Raw genomic sequence first — 16,172 nt, forward strand, 5'->3', positions numbered from 1 at the left:
TCAGGTTTTTTTCCCAGCTGTTCACCAGCTCCATACTGATAACTAGTAAATGACAGAAAATGTCTTTGGAAAAATACTTTACTCCATAACGAGAGGGTCTTCAGCCTGCTAAGGCTTGTCTTTATGCGCCAGCAAAGGATGGGTTAAAATAAAATAAAATTTAAAAAAATGCACCCCCTCTCGCAGCTCTGTTCTCCTCCATGTTGTAACTAAGGGGTCATTTGCACACAGGGTGCTCCAGATGTGAGCTCTGCAAAGGTGGTGGGGTAGGGCAGGAGTCCTGCAGCTGTAAGGCTTAGTGTGACTTTTTCATCTCTGTCTCTCTGTTCTGCATGGACTCTTTCGGCAGGTAAAGGAAATTTATTGTCTCAAGCACTTAGTGCAGCGGACAGAACTTTATTAAACGGCACTTGGGAGCCAACAGATGGAATGGGGAGAAATGGATCCGTAGCAGGGACAAGGGAAGAGCAGTACAATTGTACTGGAGGAAGTAAAATTCAGCAAAAATCGGAAAACAATCAAACAGACACAATAGCGAAGAAGAGATGGTATAATGAAAGTGTCATGATAGGCGAGATAGAAGAAACAAAAGCAAGGAAGAGGAAAATACAGAAGTTAAATTGGGAAAAGGATATTAAATTCTTTCTCTAAGTAGCACATCTAATTCTTACACAAAGGATGATGCTACAGCTATCAGAGAGCACCATGTAAAAGGCAAGTGAGTGTAATTAAATAACACTAAAAATCTACTGTCTAACTCAAAGGAAAAAGAATTCCTTAAAATAGATTGCACCTTCGCAAAGAACTGGACACACATCACAGGATATGTCAACGATGCCATTACCCTCACTGCTAGTTAAGTAACCTGTCAGTTTTACAAAGACCTTGTGCCCGAGGAAAAGAAAATATTAGGAAAATATGGCCAAACGTATTATACAGTTCTCTGAGAAAAAGCCAAAATGGTATCTAAATTGAGGATAGGAACATATTAAATAACATTGCAGATATAAAATACCGTAGTATCTAGGAGTGCTGAGACAAGGAAAAAGAGGAGCACACTGCTGAGGTGGCTCTGATGTAGCTAGGAAGTTATCCAACTTGCTGCTACCAAATTTCCTTACCAGTGTGGGCTCCTTGCATAGTCAAAGAATCACAGAATGTTAGGGATTGGAAGGGACCTCGATAGATCATCTAGTCCAATAGTCCTGCAGAGCAGCTCTTATACTGAAGACGACGAGTGTTTTCACGCAGTGTTGATAAATTCTCTCATGCCTTATTTACACATGGATGCAATTTTGCAGAACATTTTACTTGGGTTTGTTGCCTACTAAGGGAAGCTTGAAGCTTTCATAACATGAAATATAAGACTCATACAAAGGAAATCAAACAATTCGGGACAATCTATTAACATCTATGGATGAGCTGGAGAGCTGCAAGCAGAAGCAGGATGCAACCCTGTAACCCCAAGCAAACCACGCATCCCCTAGAAATCACACCATGATATCAAGGTCATTAAATTGCAAATTAGACAGAAAATTTCATCTTCCACAGCAGTGCATGTTTGGCACCTTCAAATGTAGCCACAAAATGTATTCTTCCTGATTAATAAATAAGTAAATCAATCTATTTCTTCATCCTACTTTGCCATGTATGTGAGCACGCCACAAACACTCAACAGCTATTATACATAACGATGTGTCTCAAGAGTGTTGTGGTGGTAATCCACAAGATTTCTTCATTGTTTTTGTTTAGACAACACTTCCACAGGATTTGCTCTTCCAAAGTGTCAGACACACCCTCTCCAGAAATGGTGCAAGTGTGGCTGGCAAAGGAGACTTCAGGAACAATCGACGTCCCTGAAGGGCTCAGGATAGTGGAGGGCCCGTTACAGCCAACTCAGCTTATTTTGGTTGAGAATTTACTCTTCCAGATGTGAACAACACTGTAAGCCAACAGTGTTCCCAATCTACCTTTTCTATGGCATTCAGCTCATCCAACAAGAGAAGTAAAAAGATTCTTGTACCAGAGGCTGTTTTTTCCACCCTGCTGAGCCTACTCTGAGGTTTGCTTGGAGTGCAGTGTCTAACTTGCTGTGCATCTGAAAAGAAGTTGCATCAGTTTAAAAAATGCCAGTTCCGTGCAACAGTGTTTGTATCCAGAAGGCAACAACAAAAAGTAAATAAACATAGCAAAGAGTAAACCGCTTAATTTTTGCTTGAATAACACATTTGTTTAGAAAAAAACAGACTGGAATATAGCCGTGAAACACAATCCAAAGTCATTTTCCAGTGTTTGAGCTGTTAAGTCAGATATATACTTATAACAAAAACCTCTTCAGAGAATTCACTTTTATTTGCCACTTAAAATAACTCTTAGCCCGGACAGGTACCAGTGGCACTCTTCATATTTCTTATGAGAGCAGTAGAAAAAATTACTCCAATTCCACATGGACAATATGCAGTTATTATTTTTTTAAAAGGGTTGCACACTATTGATCTTGACAAATGAATCCTGTCAAATTGGCTTTTTTCCCCATAAACTTCCTTTGTGATCAGTTTAGCTCTTGAGGCTGATCCAGAGGAAAATGCCTCATCGGATCAGGATTATCCCCATCAGATAAAACTATAGTTTATCTTTCAATTTCCTTTGATTCAGGAATCAAAAATATGAGGTATAGGATCAAATGGAAATCAAACACACCACTTATTCCTGTGTAAATAAAACACGTAGCAAACTCTGCTTTTAGCAGATGAATACCTCAATGGCAGAATATTTGTATTTATGAAAAAAATTGTTTTAATGTGAGGATGGTAGACTTACATTCATTCCTAAGCACATACACAAAAAGGAAAATAAATCCACCTAGTAGGGTGAACTGAAACCACATGGACTTCAGCATTGAGGCAGCTGGCAACGTCTCAGTTATTGACCCACCTTGGTTACCATTTTTCAGGAAAATCACTGTGTCCCACTGTTCCCCCTTATAATCTAGGCACAGTCATTCATGGCTATTAGAGGAACTTTTTAAAAATAGACAGCTAAGAGTGGAACAGAGGCAGAGTTTGCTTTGGGATCCACTTCTTCCTTATCCCAGACCCATTAACAGGGACCATAGTCACCATATCACCTGACTTCACACACATTACTCATGTGAGCTCATTTATCTGTCCGTTCCATGGATCTTTTATTTGAAAAAATATTATACTTTAAAAAAAAAAAAGTGACATTTCAGTACTCAAAAATACGTCAGGCCAGATGGTGCTGAGCTATAGAGAGCAGGGTTCACAAGAAGGGTATTCTCTAAATATTTTATTTGCTTTGGTTTTTTTAAAATTCATTTATTTACTTATTATTTTGTTGCTCTGTATATACACAGGGTTTTTTTGAGAAATGTGTTTACACCTTGCAAAAGCACTGGTGGTGTGCTTCTGTCTGAAGTTTCTTACTTCATAGTTGCCCCATGATGGTCTCTTTTGTACACTAAACAGCTCCTGCACACCTTTCCCAAAAAACAGCGTTCCTGCCATCACAAAACAGACTAAAACAAAGCTGAAAAAATTTTTTTAAAAAGCCCAAAAGACCTTTATAGCTCACAGGATTTAAGTAAATAAATAGGGGTTTAATTTTTTAGGCATGGATTAAACTTATGACTAGATCATTTCTTCAGCTAAACCAAGGCAAACAGACAGGGAGAAGCAAATGGCACGGCAGCAAATGGCAATTAAAGTAGGCTTCCTGGAGCAATTAAGATCACAACCTCTGGGGAAAATCTGCCCCAGTATTGATATTTCACTAGATTTCCAATATGTGACAGTTCCCAGCTGTTTCTGAACTTATTTTAGGAAATACATAAAGCAGGATGCACAAAGTGTCTGATGTTTCATGTCTCATGTTGTGCCAAGAAAAAAAAAAAAAAAAGACAAACAAGGTTTTTTTTTATAATACCCCAAGTTTGAAAACCTATGGAAAGCCCCCTGAGCCAGTGATGTGAATGAAAGCAAACAGACTGGTTCATATTTTCCCTTCTGAATGTTCCCTGTAGGAACATGTTGAGGGAGAAATTAATTTGAAGTCACCTGGTGGCATGGATGCTCTAATACATTGCAATTGCCCTGACCTATGGTTAACTCCTGAGCAGCAGCTGAACCACAGGGCACGGCAGGCACCCACGTTCCTGCTGTTTGGCTTCGAATTCCCAAGAAATTTCCCATTTGAGTGGGGCTGAGTGTGACAACTCTGCATACCCTGCAGCAGTCTGATGTTGCACTTGCTTTAATAAGCGAGCTCAGAGTGTGAATCTAGTGTTTCCAGTGCCATCTCTAGGGATGTGTACTCTGCCCAGAAATTTCTTTTTTCTTTATGTTTCCTGTCCACAGGCAAACATATCATTGTGACAGATAAAGCTCATATTTAAAGTCTGATGATTAAGTAACCACTGTAGGAATCAGATTGGCTCTCAAGATAAGTTACACATTTCTGTCTCTTTTGACCCATTTATGATAAATCTCTAATATTTATTTTAAAGAAAGGAGAGCTATATTGGATTCAGAGTCTGGTCCCTGACTCACCATTCTTCTGCTGTGTAGTATTATAATTAACTCAAGGAATCGAAAATAAAAATTAAAAATGTGTCTTCTTTCTCTTTTGGTCTTCATTCACCTGCTCCCAAACTGGACAGAAACTTTTTTTGTGCATTGTTCCTCATTTCCATTATACCAGACAAAGCTGAATTACATTTAAATCCTGTTTACTAAATTAGCCTGCAGTCCCCTGGGGATCCTCTTCCTGGGGTTCCAGCCCATCCCTGCTTTATGGCAGCTATACTTTTTCACTGTGTAAAACATGACCCACCTGACAGAATATTTGCTTTTTCATTTGCTAGTTTCCTTATCTAACTTTATCACAACCAGTGTGCAATATTTCACACCTCCTTTGACTGCTCTTACCATCACTTCTGTCAATGTCCCCATTTTACAGTCACACATCCTCCTCAGCAAGACCAGCTGCTAGGATGATGCTGCTGATGTTTGCACTCCTATAAAGATTAGTCCATGCTTTCATTAAAAGCTGCAGTTTGAAATGTCACAATTGGCAGTGGATTTGTTCTGTTATTAGCACAACCAGGGTTTGTTGAACTACCAGGGAAGGACAGTTGCCAAATAAAATGTTTGGCACACAAGCTTGCGAGTGACAGATCCAGTACAGAGTGAAAATTTGGAGCACACAAACTGACAGCATATCCTTTTTTAAGATATAGGGCACATAGTGTGTATATATAGTTTGTTCAGTAGTGATGACACTGCTGTCACTGCTAGATGCTGAGTGAAAAGGTCCTTATGGAGCAGGTACGTGTAGCATTTTAGCTCACCAAAAGTTCAGTGTGTTTTTTAAGTCAATCTCATTATTGCTCCTGGTTATCAGATTTTTGCTTGCATCCTGGAGCAGTCCCGGGGCAGACAAGTTACTTCACATCTGGATGAAGCTAAATGGGAAGGCGTGCTCCAGAAGCATAACCTAATGCAAGCCTACCACTGGCGGACATCTCGTGAGGGCACAGCAGAGCTTGGCCACCATAAATCCACACAGCCACTCAAGTGGGGCTGTCACTTGTTGGTGGATGAGTCTACAAGCACCTTCTGCTAATGCAGGAGAGCATCATGCCCAGACATGTCTTACGGAACCATAACTGAAGAAACCTCTCAGCACTAAAATGTGTATGTTCTCAGGCCTGTATTATTTTCATCTGATCATGAGAGCAAGACACACATCACAGAAACATATGAGGATGTGTTTATTTCCATATAAAATGAGCTGTTTGACCTGGGCAGTAAAGGGTTATTTCTGTTTACCATAGGTATAAATTAAGCAACCTCACAATGTTCCCTCTATAAAAAATTACTCTGTGATAGCATGTGTCGAGGTCACTTAATGATAGTGAGCATCTCTATTTCTATTGACTTGTAATTACGTTTTAGACTATTAAGCGGAGATAAACTTGATGATATAGGATTTCACTCCTATTCTGAATCACATTTCACATTTGCATCTTTGGGAAATGTGTGCCTGTATAGCACCTTGCACAACAGACAGCCTAACATGTCTACACAGTTATTAAGCATCTCTATCAGCATCCCAAGGTGGGTGAATAAAAGCAAGGACTGGAGTCGAAACTATGGAGCCACGTTAGTGCTCTCTTGACACAGCACACTAGCCTGAGCTGTGTTCTGCTCCTTTGATACCTCCTTTGGACTGAGCTGGCTGTGTCTGCCTCTTACACATCTGAGCAATCATGTCTTTACAAACTTCTAGGGACTTACCTAGTTAAATATTGTATACTTCATATTTCTCAGAGTTTTGGAAAACTGGATTTTCATGAAAGTGAAAACCAGGAAAAGTGAAGGTGGCTTTTATTCAAGCAATTACACATGGTTTAGTGGTGGATTTGGCAGCATTAGGTTTATGGTTGGACTCAATTATCTTAAAGGTGTTTTCCAACTTAAATGATTCTGTGATTATTTTATTCTATGATATAAAATAGTGAATTTCTCCAGTATGTTTGCATTCCTCAGGGTTGCTCCTTGGTGAAATGTGTAGCTCTCACGCTGGGGAAAAAAAAGAAATACCACTTACTCAGCTCCTGGTGCCTAACTATGACTAGTTCTTTTCTTTTTCCTTTTCATTTTAAGAAAAGAAAGGAGCAGTACTGACAGGCTCACTGTAGCTGTAAAGTGCATTTTAAAAAGATACTTGATCGCTGCAGGGGTGGTTCTCCTTTGAGGGTAGGCACATAATCTTTTGCCATGATCTCAGGAGTCCTTCAGTGTAAGTTCTTCCTGTTATTACCCTTTCCACCCCCAAAAAACAAACAAACCAACCAAACCAAACCAAAGCAAATTCAAGTAGCTCTTCCTGATATAGTATTCAGTAGATTTATGTATTTAAATAGTTTTTTTCAATCATAAAAGGATTCTTGGCAGTTCCAAGGTTGCCAGAATTCCTGCATGGGAAGTAAAAGTAATGGTATTAGTAAGTATTACTAATTACTAAATATTAATATTGCTGCACTGTTAGGCCTGGATAACATTAAAAACTTCTGGCACATTTCCAAGCACCTGGTTGGATACACATCATTATAGTTGGACACAGATCCTTACAAATATATTTATGCCTTTGCAGTAACACATACCTGGAAAAACTTATTTTACCAGTAGAATCTTGTTTCGCATCTATCAATATACTAAGGACAGAAAACTAGGAGGGAACAATGTCTGAAAGTGCTCGACATTGGCCTAACCCTACTCCAATGAAGTCTGAGGTTTTACCATGTAGAATATTCAGTGTAAGCCAAATTACAGTATTTTTTGTAAATCCCATACTGAGAATACAATAATTTGGTTACTGCATTGCCTGCTAGAGTAGCTCCCTGGTTTATAATAAAACAAATAATAACATCTGTTTTAAAGAAAAAGCTGAAAACCGTTGCTGCTGCAAGCAGGAGCCCATTTCACAGGGATGAGATACATTGCACAAGTGGGAACAGAAGAGGGTGACAGTGATGTGGACACACACAACTAGACCCCTGGCTTTTGTAGTACTAAAATTAGATGACAAGCATACAATGCCAAGGGTACACCCTTTGCTTTCTCAATTTCATAGATGATAGCTTTTGTCTTTTTGACTAAACGGATTCAGCCCTTTGTGGTTGCTCATGCCTGCCTCTGACTTGTACACTCATACAACTGCTGAACTTAAAGAAAAATGACATTTCTATTCGTTGTGTGGTAAGCATGTCTCTACTGAAAATACACAGGGCCATTTAGATCACTGTATGTTTTCCAGATCTGAACTCATCCCCAGGGAAGCATCCCAGCCTTTCCAGACATGATCAGAGTGAATGCCTCTGTGTATTTTTTTTTATATGGGTGTTTATCTCACTGTTGCATAAAATACATATTGGAGCATTACCTGTGGACAAATACAGATAGCAAGATTCTACATTTTCTTTCTCATACAGTGATCAAAAACCTACAGAACAGGACAACTGAGATAGCTGCAGAAAATATGTTGTCACACAAAAGGTGGGAAGTTGTTTTCAAAGGAAACCTTGTCTAGCGAGTGGAACAACCCACTTTCAGAAAAGTTAACTTCATGCTGGATGGAAGGCCTGATGTTATACCTGACGTTATCATTTTCATAGGTAAAATTACCAGTTCCTCTACATTGGTGCCCACACAGGAATCAATACCTATAGATACCTGTAGTTCTAGAAGCTAACATCATAGGCTGCCTATAGGTGGGCAGTTAAGCTTTGCTCTGTACAAGAAAGTTTCCTCCAGAGAAAGAGGGAGGAGTGCTATATAAAGCACGTTCGGGTGACCTCAGAGAGCCATGTCAAAAAAACTACAATGCCACAGCAGGGTATTATAGGAGAGAGCTCACCTCTGCAGGGCAGTTAGGGAAATGGGATGGCTTTTTTTGGGAGATCAGAAGATGCTGTGCCTCTCACGGCATCTTCTGACAAAGTGAGGAGAGCAGAAGCAAAAGCACAGATGCAGGCTCCAAGCTGTGAAATTTCTGCTACTATTGTTTAACCTTGGAATTTTCCTCTCAGGACCAAAATTTTCCATTAGGATGCCTCCAGAGGGAAAAGCAATTGCCCTGCATTCTCTTAGCTGTTTCTTTCCTTCCCCCTCAACACAATAGCACCTTGTTTAACTGCAACTAAAATTTGTATTTGACTGTTAATACAAAGGGGAATGAAGGCCAGCTCACAGCTCAGGCTCTGCCTTTGGGGATGGAGCAGCCAACAGATGGAACCAAGCAGGGAAAATATGATGCAGATACATAACATAGCAAGAGGGACACAGGCACAAGATTATCCTCTCCAATTCATCGTTTTCATTTGTATGGATATATGCAGATAGTGAAGTAGGAAAGCACCAAATTTGAAACAGATAAAAGAAAATGCTGCTTGATACAAAGAATAATTAACTTGGGGAACACATCACTACAAGGGGATACTGAGAAGTGAGAGTTCGGTGGGATTCAAAAGAGATGAGACACTTAGAGGGAGAATGAGAACAGTTACAATTACATCAGGTAAGATTAAATGCAGAATTCATGCGCGTTAGTAACAAGCAAAACATCAGAGGATAAGAAGCTGAGAAAGAGTTTCCTTGAGGAATGTCTTTCCATAATACTCCATTACAGGGTTTCTAATTTGTTCCTTTCAAACCTCTAACACTGGACACTGTCTGACATTGAAAATTGGAATGAAAAAGCTCCAGAGGATGCTCTGTATTGTAATTCCTCTGATTTATGCAACACTTCCTGGGAAGTGCCTGTTCTATAAAAATAAACTGTTTGAGTATTGAGCTAAAACTGTGTATCAGTATTTAACTACGTAAAATTGACCTTCTAAGCTACTGACAACAGTGAGTTTCATATGTGAACTGGGGACAGCATGCAAACCCATGTCCATAATATCTTACCTCACTCTGCCACCAAAGACCTCAGAAGAGGAAAGAGAACCCATTTAAACCTTATATTCATTCACACTAACAGATTACAGAACACCTCTAGCCCACAGAGAGCAGGGAGAACTCTCTAATAAATACACAAACTACTTTCAGTTTAACATCTGTGTCTCCAAGTGGCATTCTAATACCAGGTTAGTGATCTGTGGACAGTAATACAGTAATCTCTGACTGCTCACTGGGCTAGGCATGAGTGTGTCTGACAATTTCACCATTCAGTGGTTAAATATTTGTGGCTGGGCAAAAATAACACAACAGATTCCAGCTCCAAGGGGAAGCCCATTTGCTGTGATTTATACACTTACTGCAGTGGATAAACACTAATGCCATCATGATTGCCCATTGTAAAGATCCTGTCATCTGTAGCAACCTGTCTTTTCCATCGGGACCAACTGTTCTATCTGATGATAAGCAATAAAGCTCTGCAAGGTGACTGTAAAAGTAACAGACTGTCAGTAGCACCCAGAGTTCTTGTTGTTTTGTCACTGCCAGTTATTTGAATTTTTAAGACATACAAAGCCAGGAAACTTACTGTCTTTCTTACAATTTGGTCATTTTTTTCCTTATCCTGGCAGAAATACTGAATATCTTTGAGTCTTAATACAAAGGCATCCCTACTGAAAGGAAAATGAATAAATCCTTTATTCCCCATTAGCTGCAAATACATTCTTATACTGCCTTGGTAGTTTTATAAGCACATTCATGTGACTTGATAGATGTCTGAGTTCACACTGCAGTTCTTTCAAGTTTCCAGCACAACACAATATGCCAGGATAAGAGAAGTGTATTTGAGCATTTCATGACAGTTTTTTGCAATAAATCCTGCACTCTGTAATCTCTTAAGCATGTTGCATGCTGGAAAGCACTTGAGTTTAACTAGAAAACGTGCATAAACACAGTTTCACATACTTAAGATTATCATCAACCTGTCAATCCGCTCTTATCTAAGATTTTTTCATTCCATTTCCTTTTCTTTATCCTCCTTGTGTACTGCTGCTTGAGCTCATGATGACAGGAGATAGCAAGACTGCAGTAAAGACCTATTGTAGCAGAACTCCAATCACTGAATCTCATAAAAATGATCACCTTTATAAGGCAAGCCTGCAGGCTTCAGAAGCAGCCTCCAGCTCAAATTTTTAGGGCTGTGAGGGCAGAGGGAAAGAGCACAGACTGAAAAATGGTGACAGGCAGCAATGTGGAGGACTATAACCTACCTTAATATGTCAACAAAAGACTACAGCCAAACAGTACAGTACTGCTTTAGAAGAACTGTTACCATATGTAGTCCATACATATGAGCTGCATCACCATATGCAGGTATCACTGTACAAATGTATCAACTGCTTTCCTAATGTCTCTGTGTCCTTTCCTCATGTTGCAGCAGCCTGAGTCATTGAGAAAACAACAATCAAGTTCCAGCTCCTTTTCCACCACTTTAGGTTGCAGAGGACATAATTTCCCTCAATTGCTTTTTGCTGTCTTTGCAGGGTTTTTGTTTTTTTCTTCCTTCCAATTCAAACATGGATGATTATGATTAATATTCTGCATTGTAAAGGGCTTTTACCATAAGATGAAAAATTCTCTCTTTGATTTTGTACTTTACTTATCATCCTCAACATAACAGAGCATTGTAAATTTTGAGATGCATGAAGGATGTAAATCACACTTTTTGAATAACAAACATCAGCGTACTTCTGAAGTTCCTATGCTCCTTGATTTCTTAAAACATGTTTCCCTGAAATGGAGAGAAAGTTGAGCTACACTGATGGGCCTGAAATTCCAGAACTTGCTATCAAAGCTTTTCCCTTTGATGGCTGTCTACATCCTGACTGCACTGTCTCCCAGGCTGGAGGGGAAGGAAAGATATTGTTGGCATAACATTGTGTAGCTTGAATGAAAGTAGCATCACATCTCATTCCGCTCTTGCCCCATGAGGAAAGAACATCTCCCCAGATCTGATCTTTTGCATAAGCATAAACTTCATAGCAAGAATAGCAATACTTCGATCATACATCTCCACAGAGTGTAGAATGGAGGAAAATCATTTTGGCTCTACCAGATATAATCTAGTTTGTGGGTAACAGACACATCTGATTTCTTAAGCCAAAAACTTTAATTCCCTTTTTCAGACAGATTTTCTAAGGAGACAAGGATTGCAAAATCATTCTGCCTTCTCATCTCAGTCCTCTTAGCACCAATTCAACCACTGTCCACATTTAGCCAAGTTTGAGAAATGGTAGAGGTCTCAAAGTCATGCAGTTCCTACCAATTTTCTGAAAAACAGTTTGAGGAATGTACCGAATGGCCTCACCAAAGGAAAAGCTCAAGTTACCTGCAGGTTTGGTCTGCTGGCTGTGTGTCTCCTGGAAAGAACACTGCTGCCTCTTGCTGCTTGTCATTTGGAGATAGCCAAGAGGACTTTGGAGAAAGAGAAGAATCACAGGTGCTGCTGAAGGGAGGAGGTCAAGAAGGAACAAGAAAAGCAGCTGAGGTTACAGTAGCTCTAGGATGGATAGAAGCAGAAGACAAGTCTGGACTTCATTAGGTCAGCTATTGCTATTAAGCAAATAGTTGGTTTCTTGGACCCTTCTCTTGCTTGCTCGCTTGCTTGCTTCTCTTTCTCTCTCTCTCTCTTGCAATACGAGCATTAGTGTGTCCCAGAAAAAATGCAACATCATTATCCAGAAAAAGTAATCTAGCAGCAACGTTTTATTTTTTAGGATAAAATACAAACTGAACAGACCCCGATCCTTGGGTGATAAAAGTCCATGTGGGTCTTTGGAGGTCAGGGACTTCTTCAGATTATATCAGACCTGCCTCAAAGTCTTCCTCTGTATGTAGAGATCAATAACGTGGGGGAAAAAATAAAATGAATAAAATCAAAATTAACTAGGTCATAAGACTCAGTTATATGTTCACAGATGTCTTTCGTTAAGTAACACACTCCAGAGTCCATCAAGTATGTCATGAAGAATGGCAGAAGCTAATCTATCCTAAAATACAGAGTACACTATTTTTAGTAGCTCTAGGACAGATAGGATGATCTCAAAATATTCAGGCAGAATCACAGGACCCAGAGACCCTTGTACCATCCTACTTGTGACTACAAAGGAGATGTTTAACTTTGTAGCATAGCATTTGGGGACTTTTTATTTCATTTTGGCTCCCATCAGGTAGAAACACATCAGGCTGCCTGCAGGTCTCCAGTTAGGAGCAGGTTTCACAAATGGTGGGGGCTGCCTGCTGCCCCCTTCACACAGGACGCTCGCTGCTGGTGACAGGGGCTGCGTGTTCTGCAGGGACTGATGTATTACCACTTGGCTTACCTGCAAAATTCACCAATTTGGGTTCCTTCTCTCTCACTCTCATTTTTATAAGCAGTTTTGCCAGATTACAGTTAAACCTGACCCTTTCAATCAGGTTACTCAGTTTAATATGAGCAAAATTATGATGAGATTGATGCTGTTATTGCATTACCTACTTTTATCTCCATTGATTCTTCTGTATCTTTCATGAACCATCCTATTGAAAATGTGACAGGTTTATGTCAGTCACAACAGGACTGTAACAATATTAGCTCTACCATGAATTCAGCGTGACACCAAAATTGTATCATACTTGACCTTATTTGATATATTCATGTGCTGAATCAGAAGCTGCATGCTAAGCTACACAAAGCAAGCGAAGATTCTTTTCTAACAAGACATTCTTCTATATAGAGGTTTGTGCTTTCAGTGTTTGCTGTGCTAACTCCAACCATGTGATCATATACAGATAATAATGCTATTCCTAGGAAGCCGTGTCTGTAAGACATTCCCGCTCTCTTATTCGAGCCTGTTTACAGCACCATCAGTAGCTGGAATAACTTACACCTGACAGCATCTGTTCTTAGCATAAACCAGTGAATTTTGGCATTCTTTCTATGCCACTGCCTTGGTAAGAACAAGCAGGGCAGAGAAGTAAACCACAGAATCATAGAATATCTCAACTTGGAAGGGATCTATAAGGATCATCAAATCGAACTTCCTGCTCCTCGAAGGACTACCTAAAACTAAACTATATGACTAGGATCATTTTCCAGATGGTCCTTGAACTCTGACAGGCTTGGTGCCGTGACCACTTCTCTGGGGAGCCTGTTCCAGTGACCAACCACCCTCCCAGTGAAGAACCTTTTCCTAATGTCTCATCTGAACTCCCCCTGACACAGCTTCATACCATTGCCCTGTGTCCTGTCACTGGTCACCAGAGTGAGATCAGCACATCCTCCTCCACTGCCCTCCTTGAGGAAGCTGTAGACTGTAATGAGGTCCCCCCTCAGCCTTCTCCATGCTGAACAAGCCAACTGACCTCAGCTTCTCCTTGTAAGTCTTGCCCTTGAGGCCCTTTACCATCTTGGTCGCCCTCTTCTGGACACACTGTAATACTTTGGTGTCCTTTTTATCCTGTGTTGCCCAGAACTGCACACAGTGCTCCAGGTGAGGCCGCACCAGTGCAGAGCAGAGCGGGACAATCACCTCCCTGGCCCGGCTGGCAATGCTGTGCTGGATGCACCCAGGACACGGGTGGCCCTCTTGGCTGCCAGGGACACTGTTGGCTCATGTTCAACTTGCCATCAACCCAGACCCCCAGATGTCTTTCCATGGAGCTGCTCTCCAGTCTCTCATTCCCTAATTTGTACACATAACCAGAATTACCCTGTCTCAGGTGGAGAATCAAGCATTTGTCCTTGTTAAATTTCATGCAGTTGGTGACTGTCCAGCTCTCTAGTCTATCCAAATCTTTCTGTAAGGCGCCTCTATCCTAGAGGGAGCCCACAGCTCCTTCTAATTTAGTATCATTAGAAACATTCACAAAAGTGGGAGACCTTGATAAAAGCAGCTGAAGAAAAAGGAAGGAGGAGGCCTTTTACCATTGATTTCCTCAAACTAATGGAACCCAGAACTTTCATTTGCAGTTTGGATGAACCTCAGTAAGCTGCCAACTGTTCTCTTCTGTCAGAATAATACACTTACCAGCACCTCATCACTATAAACTACCACAGCTTCACTGAATCTGTGAGATGCAGAGCTAAAATAGCCTTTGGGTCATTTTTTTTTTTCCTGGGAAAAGTGGTCTGTCACTTAAAACAAAAGGACAGAGAATCAGAAGAGATGATTTTGTACCCCATTTTCTCACAGATTTTCTCTAAGAACTCATAGATAAGAGTGAGGGCTTGGTTTTCAAGGAAGTTTTGCAGTCAAATCTAATAAACATAGGCAGTTTAAAGCTCACATCAATCAAACTTCCTGGACAAGATGTATGTGCAATCACTGGGCTTTACCTGTTCTCAATGAAGTTTATGACAAATTGCTATGGAAGAAGGACTGAGCTTTGAATCTTTGAAAAAGTCTGTGCCTAGTTCCTTCAGAGCCTGCCAAAAGTAGGAAAGGGTTTTAAATACAATGTATGCTGAAGAAGCTTGTCATCACTACTTATTATGAATCAATATTTTAATTATAAGTCTTGCTTTCAAGGGGTTAAATCAGAAGTATGGTAGACCATCACCGCTCTGCATCCCACCTGTCTGTTTTAACTTAGAGGAATAATGAAGGAACAGAGTTGTGTGTATTAAAATTCTTGAATCTGCAACTAAATAGGCTGAATATTCCTTTTAAAATGTTTCTTTTATTCTTCTTAATTCTTCAATATGGATTAATTCAGCTGTAATAAAAAGATATAAAACCTGACAATTTGGCATGAGCGGTAACTACATTTCATTCAGGTTTTTCCTGTGGATTTGGAACAATGGGTCAAATAATCAACGAAGAGACTTTACTAATATAATGTACATTCATATTACTTCATTATAAAATACCACAAATCATTGCATCATTTTAAGAATGGTAATAAAAATTACTGTTGGTATTGCAAACATCTGAGTTGCAAATACAAAAGCCAGGAATTCTAGTATTAATTAAAGCTCCCAAGGAAGTTTATTCTGAATCTTCTAAACTAACTCAGTTATGGAAATTATTTTAAAATCCCTTTTCTTACTGTGCAAATGCATAGTCAGCTGGTATCACCGAGCAGCTCAGTCTCCCTCCTAAGAAACTCTAGCCCTTAAAACAGCAGTTAAAAGTCACTGGACAGAAGTAGCTTCACATTATTCTTACTAGAAGTTGCTAAAAAGGAGCAATATTATTATAAATGTCATAGAAAGAGTACATCTCAATTTTTACACATTATAGTTGTGGGGAGTTGACCTTGGCTGGCTGCCAGATGCCCACCTAGACACTTCCTCACTCCTCCTCCTCCTCACCAGGACAGAGGGAGAAAACTAAGATTAAAAAGCTGATGGGTCAAGGTAAAAACAGGGAAATCGCTAAACAGTTACTGTCACGGGCAAAACAGGCTCTACTCGGGGGAAGTTAATTTAATTTATTGCCAATGAAAATAGATTTGGATAGTGAGAAACAAAGACAAATTAAAACACCACCTTTCACCAGGCTGGACTTCACTCCTTCATTCCCAATTCCTCCACGTTCTCCACCCAGAGTAGTGCAGGAGGATGGAGAATGGCAGTTGTGGTCAGTCCGTAGCAGCTCCTCTCTGCCGCTCCTTCCTCCTCACACTTTGGCTCTGCTCCAGAGAGGGTCC

The 16,172-nt window shown here is 40.1% G+C and overlaps 1 protein-coding gene across 9 annotated transcripts in view; it reads right to left on the reverse strand.

Annotated features, from left to right (window-relative positions):
- Positions 1-16,172, reverse strand: part of GRIK1 (glutamate ionotropic receptor kainate type subunit 1) — a 173,893-nt gene that overhangs the window by 142,365 nt on the left and 15,356 nt on the right. For 6 of the 9 annotated variants that reach the window (XR_010473271.1, XR_010473272.1, XM_065066122.1 and 3 more), the window contains exon 2: positions 11,869-11,985. The exons of the other annotated variants lie outside the window; for them this stretch is intronic. Coding sequence is in view for 4 of the 6 variants with exons in the window: in XM_065066122.1 (XP_064922194.1) it covers positions 11,869-11,985 (117 nt within the window). In the remaining 2 variants the exon portion in view is untranslated. The remainder of the gene's footprint in view (positions 1-11,868; positions 11,986-16,172) is intronic. 9 annotated transcript variants of the gene reach the window in all.

This window comes from Columba livia, chromosome 1 (assembly GCF_036013475.1).
Source record: "Columba livia isolate bColLiv1 breed racing homer chromosome 1, bColLiv1.pat.W.v2, whole genome shotgun sequence".
In the NCBI taxonomy this organism is placed as follows: Eukaryota; Metazoa; Chordata; class Aves; order Columbiformes; family Columbidae; genus Columba; species Columba livia.